This window comes from Excalfactoria chinensis, chromosome 13 (genome assembly GCF_039878825.1).
Source record: "Excalfactoria chinensis isolate bCotChi1 chromosome 13, bCotChi1.hap2, whole genome shotgun sequence".
In the NCBI taxonomy this organism is placed as follows: domain Eukaryota; kingdom Metazoa; phylum Chordata; class Aves; order Galliformes; family Phasianidae; genus Excalfactoria; species Excalfactoria chinensis.
This window is the reverse complement of record NC_092837.1, coordinates 327,510-353,089: the sequence shown is the minus strand read 5'-3', so window position 1 is coordinate 353,089 and position 25,580 is coordinate 327,510. Positions and strand designations below refer to the sequence as shown.

Genomic DNA, 25,580 nt, shown 5'->3' with positions numbered 1-25,580 from the left:
GAGGACATGATGGCTTCAAGGACGTAACAACCTTGTGAGAAGGCTTTGTGAGGCAGAGGGGTGGAGACCAGGCTGAGGGTCTCGAGTTGTCATGGTGTCAGGGTATTGTTAAACTGTTTAGTTGGGGGTGAAAGGCAGCCAATCATTTGTTGGGGTAGAAGGCAGCCAATCATTTGTTGTGCTGTGTCGGGGTTATCCGATCGTGTTATGCCACGACTGCTGTTGGAGGGTATAAAAGGTTGTTCGTGCCTTAATAAAGTTGTACTCAGTTGCTAACTCACATTGAGTCATCTCTGAGTTCCACAATCCCACTCCCGCACAGCTGTCCTACCCTATATGAGCACTCCCCATTAATAGTTCTGTTGATTAGCAAGTAGATGTTAATAATATGCACTGGCCAATTGGATGCAACTTTATTGCTCTGGACAGTGCCAGCACTGATCCCTCACAGCCTGCTCCCTTCCACAACTCTAGCCAGTGTTAGGACCTATATTTTCCAATTATGTTTTCTTATAGGGCCAATACCAGGACAGCTGGGGAGCACATTAAGACAAGAGATTGAATGAGCCCCCTTGGGTCAGTTCATCCGGCTGGGGAAGTGTGACATATGGCAGGAGACTTGATAAGGCTTGTTTATGGAAAGGGAGAAACACAGCTAGGATGCTCTATCTGGAGATGTGAAAGAAATGAGATCTGTTGCTGGGTGTTAACGGCCTCATTCTGATGGCAGTCGTGTACAGCCACTGCTGTAACTGTTGGTGATATGCAAGCAATACTAAGGTCCTTTGTGGGCTTATATTCCATGATTAAAAATGCATACATACAAATATATAGGTAACATATGCACACTTAAGTGCACCAAATGAAAGAGCAGTTCAAATTCCACAGGACCTAAGGGTGACGCAAGCCGTTAAAAACATACAGAGAATATTGAGACCAGGAGTACAAAAGTCCTGATGTGAGGATGACTTTGTTTCTGCTGCCATTTCATATTAAGAAGTTAAGCTCAGGTGGTCCTGCAGAGGCAGCATGAGCACAGTGTTAACAGCAGAGCTGTAATGCTAAGCAGAATTTCCAGGTCTTAGGCTAGGAGCATCAAGAGCTACTACCAACAGTGTCTAATCAGTGCTGGAGAGGCCATATCTACCTATGTCACACCGTCTGTATATCCTGCCCGTATTCAAATACACTATGCTACCTATACACTATACTTATAAACACTAGCCTAAACATCCAAAAGGCATATTTTAGGATCAAGTTTACCCTACAGAGTAAACACAATCATAGAATCACCAACGCTGGAAAAGACCTCCAAGATCATCGAGTCCAACCATCTACCTATCAGCAATATTTCTCACTAAACCATGTCCCTCAGTCCAACATTTAAACATTTCTTGAACACTCCCAGGGTCAGTAGCTCCACCATCTCCCTGGACAGCCCACTGCAGCACCTGACCAGTCTTTTGGAGAACTAGTATTTCCTAATATCCTAACTGCAGTCTCACCTGGCACAACTTGAGACCATTCACTCTGTCCCTATATGGGAGAAGAGGCTGACTCCAACCTCACCACAGCCTTCCTTCTGGTAGTTGTACAGAGCAATAAGATAACCTCCCTTGAGCTTCCTCTTCTCCAGACATGCAAAACTCAGGAACATACCTTGTCTAAAAGCTCTTGGTTCCTCTTAATGAAAAGTTGTTTGTCTTCCACCCAATGGGAGTCCTGTTGGATGAAGCAGTTCTGTTACAGAATAATCAAACTCCTTAAGGCTGGACACTTCCACTGAAAATTGGAACCACAGTACTCAGGTTTTAAAATCCTACATAAACAGATCATGGATTACAAAATAACAGCATATTTGTCTAGCAAGCTTTAGCAAGGTTTCTGAGCACACTATGCCTGCCTGTTTATTACACAGAGACCTTACATCTTGGGGAAGTCTACAACGAAATTGTGCTAGGTATATTCTAAACAAAGTAAAGATCCAAAACAGGAAAAATAAAATACACAAGAGGTGCCTACCTGTCCTTTTTGCGCTAAAGTTTTCTCCAGATCTTCTATTTTGGCTTTGTATCTCTGGACTTCAGCTTGGAGCTGCTCCTGAGCCTGTTGAAGTCAAAAACAGCATTCACCACCAACAAAAACATCAAAGTAACTGACAAAAAAAAAAAAGTGAAATACAAAATAATCTGGATCTATGCTGTTATTTCCACAGAATGAGTAATTACTATAATGATCCTAGCTCTGCAATATTTTGTGTCACCTCACATATGCATACAGATGGCACAAGGGGAGAGAGCAGCAGCTCCACCCAAGTCTGTTAATTAACACACCTAAAACTGGAGTAGTATAATGCAAGGCCAAGTATTCAGTGTGAGGCTCTACTCAAAGACCCTAGTAAGAGCCTGTAATGCTACAGTGCAATAAAAATACAGCAATAGCAGCAGGGTGGCTACAGCCACAAACACAGGAAAAAAGGGAAAAAGCTGTTTACCTTTGGAAGGCCTCAGGCAGGCAGAGATCTCAAGCAAAAGATGCCCTCACCTCCACTGCCAACCCTTAAATGAGGTCTGGGAAAGGCTGGTTCCAGCCCTTCAAGTCACACAGGCACATGCTTGAACCTAAGCTCCCCTGGGCTGGCCCTGCCTTCCCACCAGGTGCCCAATTACCATTTCAAGCCATTATTTAGCATTTCTACTACAGGGGCAGTGCCTGAATTGAAGAAAAGTAATTAATAAATGAGACTGGCAAAGGGCCGTAGAAAAAAAAAAAAAAAAGAAAGAAAAAAAAAAAGCTGATCAGAACTGCCTGAGAAGTCCTTACGAACTGACTTAAAAGTGGTAAAAAACAAAACAAAACAAAAAACGAGCAAAAAAACAACAAACCTGGCACTACTCACATCTGACACTTCTTTGAACCAGATGTTGGGCTGGAGTTCACCTAAGTTGCTTCCAGCCTGAATTATTCTACAGCTTTATTAGACAGGGAACATTTTTAGCTTTGAAGTTTTACTGTATCTGCATCACATTCAAATATGAATATAATCTGTGTAACTTTGTTAGAAACATTCAGGTGGCTATTCCTAAAGTGGGTGCAATTTATGGAAAAGCACAGGCTTCCATTCACTTGTACAAATCTGATTCCTTCACACCCAGCAAAACAATAGACAATTCTTGTGACTCAGTGCAAAACTGCAGAACTGTCTGCTTTGACATGTCTGTCTAAATGCAGGGGTTTGAAACAGCCAGGGAACAGACATTTGAAAGCAAAGCAATTGTGTCCATCTTCAGTCATCGCTCTCTTGAAACATACTTAGCCAGTGAGTGAAATGCAACAGATAGATGCCCATGGATATTTATCTCTATTTCCTTGCATGCCACTTTGAGAAATCAAAATGTTCTGATGGTAATGAAATGCTTTGCCTCTCAGACTGTTACTGACCTTGGCTTCTCTTTCAGCATCTATGATGCCTCCTGTTTGCTCTTGCAGCAGTGCATAAGCTCTCTGCAGGGCCTGATACTCTTTTGTCAGCTGTCGAAACCGCAGCTCTGATTCTTCTGCAGCTAAACTCTGAAGAAGGAGAAAGGATATGCCTAAGCAATAGACAGCACAGCACTGCCAACGCAAAGAATGCTAGTGTAAGATATTAAACATGAGTTGGTTTACAGATCTTGATTTAAAACAGCTTTTATGGTGATCCTGTTGTAATGAGAAGTAATAAGGATGCAGAAGTAATAGAATGTTTATGTCTTTAAGCTTAAAGTTCATTTTCTTGAGAGATGAGAGGAAAAAGTCACCTCAGACTGCAATGAATTCATAGCTGTAGACTCTATGGACTAGACTTTGAGAGAACTTATCAGTATTTGAGTGTATTTAAATGAAGCCAAATTTAACAAAGAACTTGCCATCCAATATGCAGCAACAAAATACTGGTTGCTTGCTTTTGCAGTCAGAATTGTCTGAAAATTTGTCCTTGCCTATTGAAACTGAGTCTCTTACCTCATCTAGATCATCATCTGGAGTTGCTGGTGTTCTGTCTGTCCTATATGAGGCCACAGAGGATGTTTCAGAGTCCATGGAATCATCATCATACCCCAAAACTGTGTCTATTACGTGTCTCTAAAGAAGGAAAAACATGATTTCTGAATCTGTACAGAAATGGCCAATATAAGTTTCTAATTTGGAGAAAGATTAGTTTCAAGCCCCATTACCAGTTGTTTTAAGAAGGCAAGGCATGAAAAAAAGAGCTACGCACTACCCCTTCAATTGCCACCTCCAACCAAATCCAAAGGGAACCATAATGAAGATTAGGTCTTGTGCTGGTGGAGAACATGAGTCTACTGATTCATATCACTAAACTGAGGATCTGGCTTAGCCTGAAGCCTGGAAAACATAATAGAAGCTGTTCAGAAGACATCTGTCAACATGCAGACTGAGGTGAGAAAATAATGCTATGAAGGAAATGCCCACGGTGCAGGAAGAGAATCTCTTCCTTTTCTCAGGAACACTGCTGATGCTTCAAATAATTCAGTACTTCTCTCACTGATAATGCTGTTCAAGTAAATGAGTAAGCACTACATTAGCACAGAACTAGTGTTATGTTTTAGTTTCAGTTGTTTTTTTTAAATTTTAAATGCAACTTTTATCCCCCATGCATCTTTCCAGTCTTACAGTAACTGCCATACATTGTAAGAGACTTCTCACAGTACACACTTTAGCTCTATGTCTCACTATCTCCAGTAACTGAATTCACCAATCCAAATGAGAACTGAGTCACGTCCTATGAAAGCTGAGGTGCTTGACATGCAGAATTGGGTTTCGGTGTACAGAGGTGAGCATTTAAAAACTTGGGTTTATGAATAAGTGTGCTGCCAACTGATCAATAAGCATTTTAGATCCATATTTGCTTTGCAACATTTTTCACTTATGCTGACAGATTACAACCTTCTAAACATGGAATCTGAAAAAAAAATACAAAACAAGAACAAAAGATGCCAATAAACTTTTGCATATGTTATCTATTTTTAGTTCATAATTTTTCCTCTCACCTTAATTGGTTTTGAACTCCTTTTACTCCTTCTGCGACGAATGAGTTTTTCCCTGTCCTGGAAAGTGAGATTGAAAAGTTACTTGACTCAAGATTCTTACCTCTACCTTCTTTTGTTTGCAACCTCAGAACATCAGACGTACAGATGAAATAAATCACTGCTTTTCCACTGACTGCTATACTTTCCAGCAGCAACACGATTCAACGTAGAAGGGAAAATTCATACCCAAAACTGTCTACGTGCCAGCTGAAAAATCACTTGGAGGGAACACAAGAAAAGCAGCCCCTGCTGTTGTGTAGCTGCCTTGGCAGGCTGTCAGACACTGACTGATTTCCTGCCAAAGTCACCAGGAGGCTTTCACAGGGCATCCGTTAGGGTTTATTATGGGAGGCAAACTGCCTTCACTGCAAAGGTGGTGCCGCCTCTTGTCTTAGTTATTAAAAGATACAAGTGTTGATTTCTCCACATCTAGCAATGATGTCTTAGAAGAAGAAACAGCCTGCTCTGGAGTATCTTTCTCCTTCCCCTCAAGAAAATGCAAAGTCATCTGAAAAAGGGACTGCCAGTACTTAAGGATGTGACAGAAGAACTAGAGAACCATGTCTAGCAGCATGCTCTTTTCCAGCACACAAAGGGCACTGCATTGTGTGCTTACATGTTTCTTCTCCAGACAACATTTTAATAGCTGTATGGTTACCTCATATGCCAGCTTGTTACAGCCATGCCTTGTGAACATGTATATGTGTGAACAGTGGAGCACAGGAACAGTCTGTTCATTTCTACAACCCAGTTCACAAGCGTCACATCTTCAAGTTGCAGGGCCAACAGCCCATTATAAAGGCAGTTAATAACCCACATCAACACACTGACATCTAAAACTACACAGGTATTAAGAGCAAGGAAGATACGAAACCTCAGAATTCTATTTAAAATATGAAATACTAATGGTAATTAACTTTATACAGAAATTGCTGCTAGTTTCCTGGTGTTCTGGACATACCCTTGTTAACTCATCAATTATGTTCTGTTGTTCTATGACTTGAAGCTTTAAAAATTCTGTTTCTTGCTCCTCATTAGCCTGATCCAGGTCATTGAGAGACTTTAGTTTCTTTAGAGGAGGATGTGATGTCATTTTTTCTCTCTGTCGTAAGAAGAAAGACACAGATTAAATAAGATTTAGCAATTAAAAGAAAAAGACAAACTTTCAGTTATAAATAAAGCGTACTTTTTCATTTAGAATGTCATTAATTATATTAATTATTCTTGGGCCTATAGCCCAAAAAAATTATTCCAGCCATCCACAGCCCACTAACTTGCATTATTTCAGCATCTGCACTACCAAGAGCAGATGTCAACTCTTGATAGTGGAGCTAAGTTGCCATGAGCATCCATATGCACTGGTTGTGCTGTCCATTGATGACCTTGTCTCTTGCTTGCTGCGAGACAGGCCAAGGGGCTGTGATTTCTGATCTACAACTGCTGTGGAAAAAGAACTCTAACTTGTGATGCCTACAGCTAGTGTATCACTTTTCTGGATATGGGTGAATCACAAAGTCTTAAAGTTGGTTAACCTTGTAGCACTAAAACCTTTCTTCTCTAAGATTAGAATGAGAACCTGGTAGTCTCATCCTCTTCATTCATTGCAGAACTGTCAGTCTGCTCAAAATGAGGACCTTGACTATTGTGAGAGAGAGACAAGAGTTGCAAACACACTTAGGAGCCTGCCAGTTTACATCTGGTAACTCAAATCTCACACTTCCTTTTCAATTAATGGCAATGCAAAATCAATGCATTTGGATTCTGACTGATGCCAAAGATCACATGAAGGCGCTACAGGCATAACTGTTTTAACTCCATCTCATAAAGCCCTGATACTTGAAATTCATAAACGTTGCAATAGCACCACCATACTCCCTTTCCTGTATCCATTCACCATGCATATATTTCATAGGAATTACACATGCTCAGAGGCATAGCAGAACTTTACTTTGTTATCATCATCTCTAAAAGAAACATGCACATTCAAAGATGAACATCAGGCTGTCTGAAAAACATAGCTCTTACCAGCTGCTTTTTTGGTTTTCAGATGCAAAATAGCAGAGTAAAACATGACTCAATAGAACTGTTTTTAAAATTCAGGGTCAAATCTAATTTTCAGAATATTAAAGACTGATTTTATGCATTCACTCCAAAATACTGCACATTAAGCATAGCAGACAACATTATGTAAGACTACTATGTACAAACCTAAGCGTTCCTATATCTTGACAATAGCGTTGCATGTTCATGTATGCACAAACGTTTCCATCAAAACAGACATATACCATGCCGTAAAGTGCATTTTTCTCTTCAATACTGACCATTTCTATATTTTCTTTAGTGACTGCTTTGAGTTTATCTTCTATGCGCTGTAAGGACTGCATCAGTTCATCATTTCTCTTTGTGAGGCACTTATTCTTTTCCAGGAGAGGTTTACATTGTTTTTCAGCTTCTCGGACACGCTTCAGCTGAAATGATAATAATTGATTCATAGCAATTAATAATGGTAAGTAATCCAAATAAAAGATACATTTCTCACTCTTTTGTGAGAAATATTTGTTAACCTATTGCCACACTAAAACACCAAGCAAAATGATCTACTGGAACTAGCAAAGCAATCCTAGCAATGCTTACAGCTTCAATAAACTTAATCTACAAACTTCAAAGCACAATTCTGCAAATTTTTACCGATAGTTTTATCTATGGGAAAATTCATATGTAGAGATGAAGCAATCTGACACATCATCAGACAACTGCAAAGCTGCTGCAAGAACTGTAAACGAACCCAAGACCTGTGTTTTATCTTCAAGAAACTCATGGACTGTCTCATCAAAAGACAGATTTACATAGAAACGTATGCATACGCACAATGAATGTTTTAGTCAACGAATATTGACTAAACGTCATTTAAACAACAAATTAATCAAAGTATCTTACAGCATCTTTGGAAGCCCCAGTATTAGTACAGCTAGAGTCTTAACCAAGTTCTTTTCCTCCACAAGATTAGCTCCATCTGGTAAAACCCAGTGATAATATACAACATTTCTTTTTCTAAGGAAGGATAAGGAAGATCATGGGTGACCAGATTATCTACTTAACGCAGGCATGAATCAGCTCCATGTTACCATTCACCACTAGGAGGTTCCTGCCCGATGCAGTTCTGCTGTAGAAAGGACAGAGAGAATTCCCTGTAACTGTTAAGGACAGTTAAACACATTTGCTTATATCATCATATCATCTTACCCATTGATTTTGCTTGAAGCAAGCTAGCAAGTGCCTGCAGATCCCTTCTGCTAACAGGAAAGGGAAGAGCAGGTAGGAAGTGGTTACATCTTCCAACAGCATCGTTGTTGGCAAAACTATCTGTCTTACCCTACAAATGAAGAAAGCTATTGCTGGTCCAATTGTATCTCAAAGCACATGTGCTACAATCAGAAAGATTAATGTGGTAGAAAGGTGATACGAGAATGTAAGAGCAAATGGACTAGCACGGATGGAACAATATTACAAATGAAAAGTGCTCTCCATCTTCAAAGATCTAGGCTTGCAGGAAACACTCCACAAGGGAGTGATCTCCAACCAGAGATCCTTCCCCAGTGGCAGCCTGCCCCTAGATGAGGTCTAAGAGAGCTGCAACCAGTCTCCAACCCTTCCAGTAACACAGGTAAACTGGAAACAGGTAAACAGCCATGGGGCTGACCAGGTACTTTCCCCAGGTGATCCAGTGGTTCAGGCTGTGATATTTCCAGAAGTTCCTGCCCACATTTAACAAAATATATTCACTATAATCTCATTACGCAAGATAGAATTTTGAAGCCTTTTTTAAACTTTCTTTTTTTTTCCTGTGAAAAAATAGGCTGAAGATTTAATGGCATGAGACAGCTACAAACTATTCAGTATTGCAGAAATCTGAGGTCTGAGAGTTTTTCCTAATTGAAGAGAGGCATGTGAACACATCTGCAATGTTATTACAAACTTGATATCATTTTGAAAATATTAAATTAAAAACATAAAGGAGAATCAAGGCAGCCACACTGATATGAAAGGAGTGCACCAGGACTCCTAGCTGAGGAACAAAATAAATAAAACATCAAGAGTTGAATTTCACCACCTTCAGTCTTAATCATGGAAGTAGAAACTTTGACCAAATCACCACCTAAGAGTAAATGAGAAAGAAATGTACTGTTTTCAGATTTACTATCTTCCATTCTATCTGATTCTTGTCTTTTCTCAAGTACAGGACAATGGGCATCATTTGATTTACATCACCATATACTGTTGTATGCTCCTAAACTCTTGAAAAGGTCAAGGAAGGAACATTATCAGTCACACAGAAACTTACAAGACTGTCCCACTGTGATTTTTGTCCCAATATAACTTCAGAATTTAAGAGCAATCTCAGTGGAGTGAAAAGCCAGCCTAAGTGTCCCAGGTGACCAGACCAATGGATAAAAATGGCACATTATACCACATGCTTGGAGACTCCTCTCCTCATCTTCCCTACAGTTCCTGGCCTCCCCTATATGAGGGTGCAAAGCTCACATACCAGTTCATTTCGTTCATCGACCAGCAATGTGTTCCTATCTTCCAGTTTCCGGATTGTGGCATTCAACTCAGCTATCCTCTTCTGGTTCCTGCGCAAATCCTGTTCATCAGTAACAACATAACACAATTCTTCAAAACACATATTTGGAAAAAGAATCACCCAAAGCTACATACCACAACTTATCACAATCAATAAAATATGTTTATTTGTTTCTAGAACAACACCTGTATTGGTGAGAAGAAAACATCTGGTTTGGGAAACATTTTAAGATAAAAACATTTCACTTGCTAGATAAAAATAAAAGGATCATGATGCTCTTTTATTGTTATTATTATTGTTATTATTATTATAGGGGAAAAACCCCCAAAAGCTAAAATATTCTAGCTTCAATTGATTTTTCCTACACACTTCTCCTACTCACTGGGCCACTAAATCAGGTGAAAAAGCAAGGACACCCCTGTCAGCATCAATAGCCTTTGCCTTCTTCTTCCTCATTTGTGTATATGTAAAAATGTGTATGCATACACACTTGTTGTGTAAATACTGTGTTTAGTCACAAGGAGCTCCATGCCTTGTTGTATTGCTATAATGTGATGGAAAGTGCAGCAATAAAAGCAGCATGGCAAAGACTTTGGCTGTAGCAAATGAGGACAATCCCAAACGCAGGAGCCACAGAAAACAAGGAAAAGAGCTGCTTACCTCAGGTTAGCAAGACCTCAGGCATGCAGGGATCTCCAGTGAGATCACCTTACCTCCACTGCCAATCCTTAAATGAGGTCTGGGAAGGGGTGGATCCAGGCTCCAGCCCTTCCATCACCCAGGTACACTGCATACAGCTGAGCTCCCCTGAGTTGGCCCTGCCTTCCTACCAGATGTTCCATCACTGCTTCAGGCCATGACTGCATTTCTGCTACACTTGTGACAGAAATGGCTGCACATGCATAGAGCAAGACAGAGAGAGAGGAGGTGCTCCCAAATCTCCTAGGTTCCCCACAGCCTTCTCTCTGCCTGTCTTTCCAATATCTGTTTTTGAGGATGCAGGCTATCCAGGCAGTTAATGTTCATGGATTGATACTTGCAAAACAGTACTGATGATTTAATGTTTTCTCAGGGGCCAAGACAATGTTTAAGCAAGAAAAATGTTGTGCAGAAGTCAGTAAAACCTGCATACAGGGCTGCTGCAGTGCTCTGAGCCATCTCCGGCCCTTCCTGGGATTTCCCTCTTGGGACTGCTCATGTTACACTCTGCCTCCTTCACGAGAAAAAGCTGTTCATCCAGAGCTTCTTTTTGCAGCTGCAACTTCTGCACATAGCCTGTCTGTGTCTCCAGTTCTTTCTCCAAGGAAAATATGATCCTATCTTTAGCCTTGATCTCGTCCATCTGATGAAAGGAGCACAAGAGCAACAATGTTAGCGTGTAAAAGCAAAAACATTTCAGCCTTGATGAATATAGTACAATATGATTTACTAGTGTTCATCACTTAAATCTGCTATGTCATATCACACAGGCTTGAAAACACTATACTCCAAGGCGTCAGCCACCTTGTACGCCATCACAGTATCAGCTTTGATAGATAGCCTTACACAAAGCAAAACTGAGCATGATGCAATGTGCAAAATGGAATGGGAGACAGCTAGGACAGCTGACCCAAACTGGCTAAAGGGATATTCCATACCATACCATACCATACCATACCATACCATACCATACCATACCATACCATACCATACCATACCATACCATACCATACCATACCGACACTGTGCTCAGTAGTAAAACTGGAAAGACTAGGCTGGGGCTGCTGTGGCTTAGTGTCTGAATGGGCATTGGTCAGCCAGAGGTGAGTGACTGTTCTGCATCATTTGCATTTCTTCTTCTTGGTTGTTAGGTGGATTTTTTTCATCCTTTCCTCTTTTACAACTATCCTTATCTCAAACAATGCTTTTCGGTAACTTGTTACAATAATATTATTTCTAACCCCCCACTGTGTAAACACTGAAAAAAGGTCAGTATGTGAGTGTGGGGTGCTTAGTTACCTATCAGTATTCAAATACAATGCTTCAAACTCAAAAATACCACTCCTGACACTATTTAAATCACTGTTTCTTTTACTCAACTGTCAGTTTTCATGCCAAATTTTCCAACATGGAAGCAGGCTCAGTTCCCTAGCTATACCAAAAAACAGCCACTTGCACTACCACTGCTATAGGCCTCTTTTTACCCATTCTCACCAGTATGAATCACTGAATGCTATGGCAAGATCAAAGCAAAAGGTCTCTCTCCCTCTTGCCATGGTTTAATGTGTTCAGGACACCAACATAAGGGTTAGAGAAACTAATAACTTCAAGTACAGATGTAAACGCTTTCTTTTTCTAACATTTTGCATGGCAGATATGTTGGGATCTTGGTAAGCCAATTCTTGATGGAGGGCATCAATCACTACTATTCTGTGGTATCAGCTGCCCACCCAGTGGATGCTCTAGCTGACTCACTGTGAGCTTTCTGCCACTGAGATGCAGCAGTGTGAGGTTTTTGTTACTTCTTCAGACAGAGGTGCTTTGCAGAGTTCTGTGATCCACTCAAAAATTGAAAAGCAAACAAAGCAAACTTGATATGGCATAAGACAACACATGAAATATTCTGGTGCAGGGAAGAGTTACTAACCAGGCGGCGAATATCCCTCTCGCTCTCCCACTTGATCTTAGAAATGGCTTCCTGGTGGGACTGGTGCTCACTTCGAAGATCACCTGCTTTGATCTTGTCAGCCTGGATCATATTATTCAAGGCCTCGTCTACCTGCTTTTTGGCAGACTTAAGTTCAGTAATTTCCTGCAGAAGCTTAAGGCGCTCGGAGTCGAACTGTTTTCTGGCCTCTTCACGAGCCTCAATAGTCAGCGCTGTCCTTACTTTATCACTGCTACCATCCCGCAGCGCACACAACGCTGACTTGAGACGCTGGATTTCGCTGTCTCGGACTTTCACCATCCGTGTCATCTCCTGCTCATGCTGTTTGATGAGGTTCTCCCTCACAGCCTGCAGCTCCTTCATTTTCTCCTCATGGAGCTTGGCTTTTAGCTCAGTGATTAGCACAGTCTGCTTGCGCTGCTCCACTTCACGGATACGTTTTGTTTCTTGAGTCTTCTCTCTTTCAAGTTTAGCATTCTAAGTTGAAATAAAATGAAAGTCACCTGTTACCAAGATATTGTTACCAAAACAAGCTCACTCAGACACATAGCCATGTCAGAATAAAGAGGCGCCTCCTGCAGACCCTAGTTCCTCCATTCCCCTACAACAAAATATGAGCCAACTCCTGAAGTCCTCATGTAGATACTGCAGTGTCTTTACTGAAGATAAGTACTTCAGTTTTTCCTTAGGAAATAAGTCCTTGTCTACATACATGTGTTTGAATAAAACTTTCTAACTCAACTGTCAATTTCAGCCAAATTCCTCAGAAAAGTAAAGGGCTTTCCAATAGCAAGATTACTACAGCTTTTGTCATTGTAGGAAATTAATTAGATGAGAGTGTGCACTGCAAATCTGAACATCCAGGAAACCTCTAGTCTTTTGTAGATGTTCTTATTCATAAGAGAAACTTTGTGATAGTCAGCTCCTGGGTATGAAATTAAAGTGTGCTTCACTGATCATTACACTGATGAAATAGCTTGCTTTACTTAGGGTTGTCCTTTGTTGTTCTTTAATAAAGAACACTTAAGTTCTTTGTCCATAGTTTTGGTATTGAAGTTACAGAGCAGCCTTCAGTACATTTACACTAATAAATATATTTAAGCCCAACTAGAGACCCCAGAGCACTTTCACAACATAATCCTACATGCACTTACACACATTATACTAATTTGACTTTTAAACAAATTTAAGTATCGTACTGAAATGCAGGCAAACCACTGGTCCTTGAACAAGCCTGAAACAACACATATATACCTTAATGTACATGACAGAGATGAACTGTTCTGCAGATGGATTGCAAAGGTCCATATGGACTTTCACGCTATACACTTAAGGACTACTTCACTTAACTTTGAAATAGAGATATATCTTGCTGAAATAAACAGTCATTTAAAAAAAAAAAAAAAAAAAAAAAAAAAGCAACACCACACAACTTCTGCACACACTGGAATTTAATTTAATATTATACTTGGAAACAATTTGAGTGGATAGGATGGAAATCACTAATCGGAACATGGGCAAAGATGTTACAAAAGGCATACAGCTCCACTAGAAGGCCAGAGGTTTCTTTAAATTGTACCTCAGTAAAAAGAAATTTCTTCCAGTGAAGGAGCAGGACATCAGACTATTCAAGAGAAGAGTTCTGTTGCATCTCTTGATTTCTATGCTACTGTTTTCCTCATGTTTCTTTCCTTCAGTGCAGACACTTCTTTAAAACCAAACCTTCACTCACCTTAGATTTCTCCTGATGCAGCTCAATTTGAATGTCTGTTAGCTTGGTCCTGAGTTCCTCATTGGCAGCCTGTAGGGCTACAATCAGTGCCTCAGGCTTTTCGCCCTTGCTACGTCCTTTCTTTGACATGATTTCTTATCAGTGAGAGTCCATATATTTAATTATTTCAAATACGGACTGCCATCTTTTTTGATCCTTTCTGTGCTAGTTTGTTTAGCACTTACTGCATGGCACTGCTTAAGGTTCTGTCCCCAGCTGCTTTGGAAGCCCTGCAAGAAATGAGACCTACTATTATTTGTCAGTGGATACCACAGCATGAAAGTTCACATGGTTTCAGAACACAAGATAGCTTATTTCTCCAAACACTGCAGTCTTTGCCTGAAATCCTGCAAGGGAGATCCCAGCACAGCCAGGCTTCTGCATGCAAATCTGACATAGTAGTAGAGATTTCATACGTACTCTTTCCTTTTTCTCACAAAGGCGCACAATGCAAAGGAGATACAAATTTGTTTACAATAAATATTTAAGCTATTAAGACAGAACTAGAGTTCCCCACATCCTCCTTACAATCTTTCTTGTAGATGGGAGTCACATTGGCAAGCCTCCAGTCTTCTGGGACCTCACCAGTCAACAAGGAGCGCTGATAGATGATGAAATGCAGATTGGCTGTTACCTCCACCAGTTCCCTCAGCACTCTCGGGTGAATCTCATCTGACCCCATGGACTTGTGGCAGTCCACTCGCAGTAGTAGGTCTCTGACTGTGTCCTCCTGAATTGTAGGGGGTCTGGTCTGCTCCCCAGCCAAGACTACCAGGTCAGAGACAGGAGTACCTTGAGGATAAACGGTCTGGCCTCTAAAGACAGATGTAAAGAAATCATTCAGAACCTCTGCCTTTTCCTTATCCTCAGTGGTCACACAGAGAGTCTTCAAAGACACTATCTGGCCATGCCCGAGTCTGCACTTACAGACTTACAAAATGGAAAGAAACTCAACATGGTTGAGCTTTCAGCAACTGTACCTATCATGTAGTGTAACCCTCGCTGTCAGATCTATCAGTTGTTTGCACACTTTGCCTCTTCAAGTGGCCTAATTTCTTCCTTACTAAGCTGCTTCCAAGAATCTTGGTATGCATATTCTGACACAGACTGATACTCTTTTCTAGCTTGAGTTATGCCTACTGATTTACGAAGAGTCACATTTACTTCACAGAAAGAAGAGTATATGCTGTTGATCTAAGTATACAGACCTGTAGGGGGACTGCAGGGAGGGTCCTTTATTAATTGAGTTTGAGATTTGGGCCCTTGAGATCTGCTCCAGACTACTGTGTGCCCCCAGTGGCGCAGCGGTTTAAGCTGCTGCCTGCGGCACTGGAGGGCCCGGGTTCGAATCCCCCCTGTGGCGCAGGGGTAGAAGTGCCGCTTCGCTACACAGGGGGCTCGAAACCCGGGAGTTGGACTCTATGATCTCTAAGGTCCCTTCCAACTCGCACGATACTATGATACTATGATACTATGATGATACTCTAAGAAAATGGGTGGAAATATGTATTGAATATATGTTGCAGAACATGTTGTGGTGAGACTGGCTGTCTGCAGCAGCATTTAAGAAACCCTGCTGTAATGCGATGTAAGCTGGAAGTTGTTCTGGAGCACAGTGTGATCTTGTGGGTAAGGAAGAGACTGCAATGCACGACTTCCAGGTTCTTTTTCCTTGTCCTTCTACTCACTGTTTTGGTTTGTAACTCTGGCTACTCCACTGAAGAAAGTGACTTACTTTCTAAGTCTGTAATAATTGTTTGGCTAAGGTGGGTTCATAATTAATGAAGAGAACTCTGTAATCATGGCAATTTTCACGTCCATCGTCATTCTTTCAGCACATCCCTTATATTATTAATAAAGGGCTAGATTTATGCTTTCATTATTTGTTAAATTAATCACAGCAAATTATTACTGAAGTAAAACCTGCAGTTTTTAACCTAGGAACAGAACAGAAGAATGACTCCTTCCTAAATTGAGGTCCGATGTTGTAACCCTGGCAGAGCTAGAGCACAGAAGGCGCCACAAAGGCCTGTGGATGGAAGCTGCACTCCTGGCAGAGGACAAACCTTCCAGTTTATAAGAGTGAAATGGATGATCAGCAAGAGCTGGGCTCTTATCAACACACCAGCACAAGGAGAGGCAGCAACAGAGATTCCCACCGTAGATCAATACTATGGTGATTTTCTGCTGAAGCAGCAGGATCTACTTGCCAAGGAGGTCAGAGATTTCTTTTTGTTTAAATGGCATCTCTACTTCAAGTTTATGTGCATCCCTCACAATTTATACTGGCACAGTAAGGGCCTGTGTTAAGATCTGCATTTCTTTTTAGTGATCAAAATCTTCACTAATGTAAAACCACCCTTCACAGAGGAAATTGTTATTGGTCACTTAGGAGATCTGCTGGACAGCTTGTATGTACTACATACACAGTCGTGAAATACATAGATGGCCTCTACTTGCCAGTAAGTGTTCTCTTCACGCATATACTTTCAAAGACAAAAAGGAAAATATATGGCCCTTTTAGCAGGCTGCATCCTTCAGGAGACCTAAGTGACATATGGTATCTAAAAAAACATCTGCCTGTACAGAGAGGCAAATGGCCTTAGCAGCTATTCATTGCACTTCCTTGGCATCCCTTAATGGTTAATGTATCTCAAACATGCATAGCATAAATGACTTCATGCCAAGGGCTTCTCAGCAGCCTGTGCATCCACAGGAGTTAGAAACATTCTTGACTGACTAGAAAGTGCACCCAGCTACCATAAGTATAACAGAAATTTGGACATCTCCAAGCTTTTGCACACATTAAAAAAAAAATAAATAAATTAAAAAAAAAAATTGAGCAGTTCCTCCACATGTAATAGCTCCACCGAAATAGAAGGTGTTTAAATACTTGCAGAAGACATCCTAAGTGCTGAGTAGGCTAGAATTAAGAACATAGGATGGTGACCAAAAGATAAGCATTCATCTCTTTATGCGCTAAAAATCCACATGGAAGTCTGGTGTCATACTAACTGAAATGCAGTAAAACAAGCAAAATATATTGCAATACTGCTAAAAGCAAAAGTAAAGAGAAACATGAGGTTTATACTATTCTAAATATATCATCACTATGCTTTACTTTCTTGGGTAACATTACTTATTCCCCTGTTTCTCCCTGAAATTGCAGTACCATCAGTATAGAAAATAAAATTATTTGAAAAATATATGAGGATATTCAAAAAGCCATATAATTTCACAATATCAACCTATTAACTAGCAGGCTGTCACTATACCTAAAGTTGTATTTACTCTGCTGAGAGTGAAGACATTAAATTCTAGACTAGATCATGATTAATACTGTACGACAAATCCCCTCTGTGCAACTTCTAAATCTCTTTCCCTTCTCAGCATTAAAAAAAAAATTAAAAACTCCTGCAGGATGGGGGAGGGGGGTAAAGGGGTCAAGTCTAAGTAGATTTCAATGCAATCTCTAAGTCTAGAGCTGGTTAAGAAAAATATATATCAAAATTTATGCAGTGTGGAAAATCCTGAGAATTAAGAATTTCCATTCAAAACAGAAAAGAAATAGAAACTATCATTACTATCTGGGAAATATTGAAATTATCTTATTACATTGCTTTGCTATTATGAAATCAATATATAATTATTGAGATTGCTATTTTGATTTATACACTTGTCATGGTTTTACAATTTTTGTCACTGGCATTCCACACCATAACATCATGTACCGTGCTGGGAGTTAAAGGGTTAATCATAGAACGGCCTTGGTTGAAAAGGCCCACAATGCTCATCCAGTTCCAACCCCCTGCTATGTGCAGGGTCACCAACCACCATATCAGGCTGCCCAGAGCCACATCCAGCCTAGCCTTGAATGCCTCCAGGGATGGGGCATCCACAGCCTCCTTGGACAACCTGTTCCAGTGCGTCACCACCTTCTGCATGAAAACCTTCCTCCTAATCCCTAATCTAAACCTCCAAATCTCAATTTAAAACCATTCCCCCTTGTTCTATCACTGTCCACTCTCGTAAACAGCCGTTCCTCCTGTTTATATGCTCCCCTCAAGTACTAGAAGGCCAGTGCTCCAGCTGTATGGATTGCCAGCATTCCCTGAAGACTGCCACTGTTCCGTTTTCCTTTCAGAGGGAAAGATAAAACTGCTCAGCAGTCACAAGACAGCTCTTCTGCTGCTGCTCATCTGCAGTTCATGCTCCCCAGCCATCTGCCTTCAGCTTTAGAGCAAGTATTTTGGATATACTTTCTCATTTTATTTGATTTATTAGCTTCAATTCCAATAATACTGTATCTTACTGTGTGATCTCACATTCCACTATCACATTGAGTATCACACAGTATCACAGTATCACAGTATCGTGCGAGTTGGAAGGGACCTTAGAGATCATCGAGTCCAACTCCCGGGATTCGAGCCCTCTAGTGTAGCAGAGCAGCATTTCTGCCACTTACGCCACAGGGGGGATTCGAACCCCGGGCCTCTGGTGTTGCAAGCAGCAACTTATACCACTGCGCCACCGGAGGGACACATTTGTTGTGGCCAAAGTGCAGGACCCGGCATTTGCTCTTGTTGAACCTCATCCCATTGGCTTCAGCCCGGCTCTCCAGCCTGTCCAGATCCCTCTGTAGGGCCTCGCTACCCCCAGGTAGATCCACACTCCCAGCCAGTTTAGTGTCATCTGCGAACTTACTGAGGGTGCACTCGATGCCCTCATCCAGGTCATCAATAAAGATGTTGAAGAGGACAGGCCCCAGTCACTGACCCCTGGGGAACACCACTCATGACCGGTCACCAGCTGGATTTTACTCCATTCACCACCACTCTCTGAGCCCGGCCCTCCAGCCAGCTCCTTACCCAGCCATGAGTCTACCTGTCCAAGCCATGGCTGCCAGGAGAATACTGTGGGAGATGGTGTCAAAGGCTTTACTGAAATCTAGGTAGAGCACACCAACAGCCTTTAACTGCCATTATGAAAAAACAGAAGCTACTGAGCCTAAACTTGCTATCCTTGAGGCTCAGATCCAGTATCTCAACTCTTGCCAAGAAAACAATTAACATGCTAATTCAGATTTCTGCCTAATTCAGCCTACTCTCCATTTGAGAAGGATGCAGGGACAGGTTATCCTACCCTTACCTCAGGTTTTTTTTCCCATATCAAGACTCTTGATCCAAGCATCCTGGCTATAGTTCCCAATATTCAAGAAATCTGTAGCATTCCATTCTCTGTTTTATATCACACAAAGGAAACAATTATTAATGGAAATTGTGATTAAAAGTGGAACTGCATTATTTTTGTATGAAATCATAATTCAGCATTCCAGGCCCAACCCAAAGTCTTAAATTAGACTTATTGTAAATACTTGCATGCCTTTACACAGTTCTATACCATACTTCTTTTTATAGTTAGGACATGGCAAACTTCACATGCTTGCAGCTAATGTGTGTTACTCCACCAAATGGTGACAGACAGTTCCTTAGAGGAAAAAAAAAAACAACAAAAAAAAAAAAAAAAAAAAACAAAAAAAAAAACCAACCAAAAACCAACTCAGCTTTTAACAGAACAAAATTCATAGCCTGATAGCTACATTTTCAATCAATACCACATCAATTTTCAATAATATTAAAATACTTCCAGAACTAAACTCAAAATATACTTCAGATTCAGGCTCCACACAAGGAACACAGCACAAAATCTGGTGCTCTTAGACTGCTAAAACTACCACTAGCCCTTGAGCCAAAAATTTCTATCCAAGTTGCTGGCAGCACCATGGAAACAGTCAAAAGGGGACAGAAGCATTCCTGTTATCTGCAGCAAAGCTGAAAGGTATGTTAAACCAATGTTCTAGTATTCTGTGGCTAAAATACCATCTGTCTCCTTTTCACACAATCCTTTTCCTAGAAGTTACCATAACACAGTGCTCACCAAGAACACTACCAGTGAAAACATAAGATTCTTCTCTATTCTGAAAGGAAATTAAATTTTTCCAGATTCATTGTTAAGAGTAAAAAATGGATACAGATTTGATGTGATAACAATTGGATAGATCAATACGATGGGAAAAGGTGTTTCACCAGAGACTTAAAGACAGGAAAGATCAGCACAATAGGAAGGTGCTATAAAAGAAGGGAAGGACATTGCTCGCCCATCTCAGAAGACTCCAGGTTCACAGGAGAAAGCTCCACCAAAGAGCAATCTCCAACCAGAGACCCTTCCCCAGGGCCAGACAGTCCTTAAATGGGGTCTAAGAGAGTTGTAGCCAGGCTCCACCCCTTCCTGTCACACAGTTGAATTGCCTTCACCTGTGCTCCCAGGGCTGACTGGGTCCTTTCCCCAGGTGCTCAATCAGTGCTTCAGGCTGTGACTCAACAGTTCCCATACAGACCTTCTATTTAAGAACAGCAGAATTGTCAGAAAAGGGATGAACTGCAACAGCCAGTCCAGCTCACTGCAAGGCGGTGGTCTAAAAGACATTTCAGCAGCCCTGTACTTCCAGTGTTACTCTAGGGCTGTTCATGGTTTTCCAAAAAAGTTGTTTTGTAAAGGAATATTACGTAAGTAGGATCACACTCAAACACCATCAGAGAAGCACACGGAGCCTGAAAGATAAATGCTGCAATTTCACCAATATATTATCAGGCCCACCTTCCTTTGATTTTGATTTTAATAAGCCAACAAAAACATGTTTTATTTAATCAAAATGCATATTAGCAAGAAAACATAATGTTCACACTAAAGGCTGTCAGATAATTAAACACTACTTATATTAAAAGTGGAAGAGTTAGCTTGTAACAATTTCTGCCACCTTTTGCTAAATTTTTGGCTGCAGTTGATGAATGGGAATTTATATAAGATGTTGGAGTGAATAAGAAAACTTTGTGTTCTAGTCTCCCTTCTTCACTTCATACATCACAGAGTGTAGATCTCTGTGATGACTTTTTCTTCTTTGGACATCTTGCTTCTGACCAGATCATTTCATTCCTACAGTTTACTGCAAGCTTGCAGTTCAATATAACTTCAAAACATGTACGACTCTGTGGTTCTGTTTTTTCCTTTCTCCCTCTGCATCACTGTCAGTGCACTTCAGAATCTGATGAACACATCCTTCTGACTTCCCATGTCCTGTATCTCACTTACATTGTCTGGGATAAGAATCTGAATGTTCCCATTACCACAGGCTATACTCCAAGCTCTACAAATCTAAGCCAACTTGCATTATAGTTTGTCTCTTCAGATCAGCTTTTCAGCAGAAATGTGAATTATGTATGTGAACATCCTCTTATCCATTTCAATACATCTTCGAGTCAAAACACCTTTAAAAATAATAACATTAGAAACAGAATTCACTAGAAACACTCAGGTTATTCACACAGGGATACAATATTACTAGAGTTGCTTTTTCCCATCTCTGATTGTTGTGATTCTTACCCTTCTATTGTGCATTGAAGGATAGATGCACCAGTCTCCAAGACCTCGAGAACCCTACAGTTTGCTTCCAAGATGCTTACACCTTCATTGACTTCATCCTACACAGGTTACCATGCAGATCACTGACACTGACCACGGATTTCAAGAAAAAGGCAACACATAGGTGGTTCTGTGACCCACAAAAACACACAAAGCAATATAGTAGTGATCTGCTAACACATAACCTTGCAAAAATAGGCCAGACCATTCACTTAGTAATGCTTACCACTGAATATACATGGGTGCTAATTTGCTGTTAGTTGTGCCTCTAAAGCACTGGGCACACTCTTGTCTTACAGGTTAATTCCTCCATTTCCAAACTAATTAATACAACCCATTCATTCAGTTACAAGCTACGAAATAGTAATCCACACAGTTTTCTTTCAGCTGTAAATTACTGCATGTATTTTAAGTGCAACGGTCTACAAAAACTCTTTGTCTGAAAGTGATTGTAACTGATTGTAATTTCTATTCAGGGAGGGGAGACGGAAAGTGAATATTGCTAAGGATCCTATGAAACTGCAGCAAGTTCTCTGAGCTGATTCTGCAAAAGTGACTGCATCTCATTTTTCTCCTCATTGATACACACAGGCAGAAAACAGCAGCTCACAGAGCCTTGAATATTAAATACAAAAAAGCACAGTTAAAAAAAAAAAAAAAGTTAGACTTGTTAATTAATAACAGAACTTTATGAACAAAAAAACATTTATGTTCATTAAACTATAATAAGTGTTATGGATTAACACAGTTCTAGGTCTTTTGAATATGACTCACTGCCTTATTTGTACACCAATGCTACACCAAAGACACAAAACAACTGAGTACTGATTATAATTAATTTCAAACACCTGTAACATTAAGAGTTATAAGGATTTTGCATTCACTACACAAATAATGAAATAATATTTTTACATCAATTTAAAAAGAAGGTCAGCTTACTGAATTTTAGCGTACCAATGCTAATGAAAGAAAAACACGCAACTACCTGCATATAGACCTGTAACTGCCATTTCTCCCACCTCTGTTTGTTCACTCATTATTGATTACCCTCATCTACTCGTTAACTGCATTTCTTCTGCTTTTCAATTTTAATTTCCACACTGGTTGGACATTTAGTTGGATTTATTTGCTGATATCAGTGGTTATCAGTTAATTCAAATTTGTCATTTTGCTGTATTTTATAAAAAGAAATTTAATCTGATTCTTTTATTATTCATCACAGAATTATACTTCATCTGAAGTTAGAATTGTGGAGTATCAGCTCTTCAGTTGTATTTATTATTTATTGGCTGCTGTTGCACAGTTCACTGAGAGGATTCTCATAGTGTAGTCATGTACTGAAATACTTTCTGCATTCATTTGCCTCTTTCTCATGTAACTGTGCTAGGTAGATGGGCACATAATTCAGTTCACTTTGCTTTTATTCTGACAGTAGTGAAAGGAAGTGGCTGCAATGTCCAAATATGATCTTCCAGAGAAAAAAACCCACACAGGCCCTAAGGTTCCAGGATGTGCCACAGTTTGTCAGCAACCCGCTGTGATCCAAACTGGAAGCCTGCATCCAGAAAACCACTTGCATATCATTATTTTTTCCTTTCATGTTCACTGGATACTTCACAATGCAAACTGCAGCTTCTCCATCATTTACAAAAGATTTGCTAAATACACTCACTGCAACTTGATGTCAGCAACATGCTGATAAACTTTCTATACAGATCCCCAACTCCTGGAGCAAAGAGATTAGAACGGAGGGGAGTGGGGGAGGGTATTGAGTATTTTCAGTCCTGATGTTTTAAAGGAAAAATTCAAATAGACCTGTAAAGATATAAAAACAAGAAATAAAGATTATGGATCTTGAAAGCTGATGGCAGAGTCACACTGATGCTCTGCACAGATGTAAATAATGACTAAAAAGAAGGTAGCAGAGAATCAGTCTCTTAAGATGGGAAATAATCCAGTCAAGAGCAGATCTTGAAGTGATACAGATTTATATGGGAACTTTGAAAAGGTTCCTGCCTGGGAATTAGAGCAGGCTGTTGTTTTAGAAACATGCACTGCAAACATACCATCGTAAAATCAATTAAAGTAATTATTTTATTCTAATCATTTGTTTTGCAGTGACCCAAATATTGTACTGCCACAATGCATTGTAGAGGGATTGTAGAGGAATTTGGCTGAATGAAAAAGATACAGAGTATGACAGAGTGATCCAAATTTCAGGTAGGTGATAATCCTTATTTTGCTGTCTCACAACTTCACACAGAAAATAGAAAGCATAAATACTGACAACAGTGCAAAACAACAGCAGTCAGTAGTGAAAGATGAGTTCACAGCATGGTCAGTCCCAAAGTTCATTTAGAAAGAAGGTAAAAAAGAAAAAGAAGAAAGATTTACAAACTACTTGGTGTTCAACAACACCTGACCTACACCAGCCTTATGACAGCAGAATCCATGACCATACTTTCCAACTTTACAAGTTGGAGGGCTATTATTTTACAATAGTTAAACCACAGTATCAGTAGTGTCAACTGGATGAATAAAAAACAAAACTGAAAATTATTCTGGGCACTGTTCTGACAGTTGTGTTTCACAGTATTTTCCTGACTTGAACACCCTGAGCTCACTTATCCTTCATAATGACAGAGAAACTATGCAGCACCATTCCAGCAACTTACACATCTTGATAATAAAAAGTCTCACAGACCCTACCATACTTTTACAAAGGGCAGCAGCCAGCTTTCTCTTTAACAGACCAACACGTTTCAGCTGTACTTTGTGCTCATTTCCCAGTAAGCAGGAACACAGAGGCTCTCATTCATAAGGCATACTTGGAAATGGCTAGTGGAAGAAGAGAATTTGTCAAAACCTGCCAAAATATTACAAGGACAAGGTTATCAAACACTCTGCTTAGGAGACTGGGCACAGAAAGCCCAGAGTACTAAACAGGGCATGGTATATGCACGCATGCAGAATTTGACCCAACAGATGGAAGATGCTGAGAATAAGATCCCAACATGTCACCTTACTGTAATGCACAGAGCAGGCGCAGAATGCAAAGGTCTTAACAATACATGTCATTACTTTTTTCCTTACAAGAGTTCAAATTACATTTTTTAAATCTACACATCTCAATGTTCCCAACCTACAGGGCATGCTCAGCATCTTTTTTACACATACATTCAGAAAAGAAAACAGTCTACAACTGACTGTTCGGTGCCATGAACCAGCCCAAATGCATGATGCAGACCTGTCCTAAGCAGCCATCATGAAGCTGACAGGCAGCAATTCCAAGATCTAAGAATAAATTGCATGTTTCATCAGCTAACGTCTATCAAATAATAACAAATAATAATAAAAGTGTTGCCCCTACAAAGGGGTGAAGCTTGTGGGGTCTCTAAGCAAGGCAGAGTGCATTCACACACACACGCAAATCCACCAGCTCTGACTCCGAGACACGTACAAGTGCATTTCCAAAAAAACATGCACAGAAATAAACCTTGTGCAATGCTGGATAGGCAAAGATGCTCCACAAGTAAAAATAAACCAGGGATTTCCTTCACAGCTGCTCCTGTTCAGCTGCGCCAGCGCCCAGCTCCGGGTGCCGTCTCACCGAGGCCCATCCCAGGCTCTGCCGGCCGCGCCTCTGCACGCATCAAATTCAGCCCTGTAAAAATTCCATCGGCGGCAGGCAGCAATTCACAACCCGCACGCTGCGTTCCGTAGCGAGGAAGGCGAGACAATGACAAACCTGGAGCACAATGGTGCAGGAGGGAGGCTAAGGCGGGTTCCGGCACGGCTGCAGGCTGCATCCTTGCCACACCTCTCCCTCCACCGCCATCATCACCTGCATCCCTGACTCCTCTCCTCATTCCCATCAGCTTCCTCTGCACCTCCTCGGCCTCCATCTCAGTGCCATCGCTCACTCTCCACGCCGCCGCCGCCCCGGCCCCGATCCCCGCAACCGTCACAGTCATTGTTCCGGCGTCGCAGGAGCAGGCAGCCCCCGCCTCT

At 40.8% G+C, this 25,580-nt stretch overlaps 1 protein-coding gene across 3 annotated transcripts in view; it reads right to left on the bottom strand.

Moving 5' to 3' along the window:
• The window catches only part of JAKMIP2 (janus kinase and microtubule interacting protein 2), a 36,071-nt gene that overhangs the window by 10,350 nt on the left and 141 nt on the right, over positions 1 to 25,580 (bottom strand). For 2 of the 3 annotated variants that reach the window (XM_072347918.1, XM_072347916.1), the window contains exons 2-12: positions 14,052 to 14,320; positions 12,299 to 12,796; positions 10,805 to 11,014; positions 9,634 to 9,732; positions 7,409 to 7,555; positions 6,049 to 6,189; positions 5,049 to 5,105; positions 4,000 to 4,119; positions 3,442 to 3,570; positions 2,023 to 2,106; positions 1,660 to 1,722 (exon numbers count right to left, since the gene is read on the bottom strand). In XM_072347918.1, the coding sequence (XP_072204019.1) occupies positions 1,660 to 1,722; positions 2,023 to 2,106; positions 3,442 to 3,570; positions 4,000 to 4,119; positions 5,049 to 5,105; positions 6,049 to 6,189; positions 7,409 to 7,555; positions 9,634 to 9,732; positions 10,805 to 11,014; positions 12,299 to 12,796; positions 14,052 to 14,180 (1,677 nt within the window). In that variant the 5' untranslated portion in view covers positions 14,181 to 14,320. Of the gene's footprint in view, positions 1 to 1,659; positions 1,723 to 2,022; positions 2,107 to 3,441; positions 3,571 to 3,999; positions 4,120 to 5,048; positions 5,106 to 6,048; positions 6,190 to 7,408; positions 7,556 to 9,633; positions 9,733 to 10,804; positions 11,015 to 12,298; positions 12,797 to 14,051; positions 14,321 to 25,317; positions 25,544 to 25,580 lie in introns of those variants that run through there. The other variant, XM_072347917.1, reaches the window with a different exon arrangement.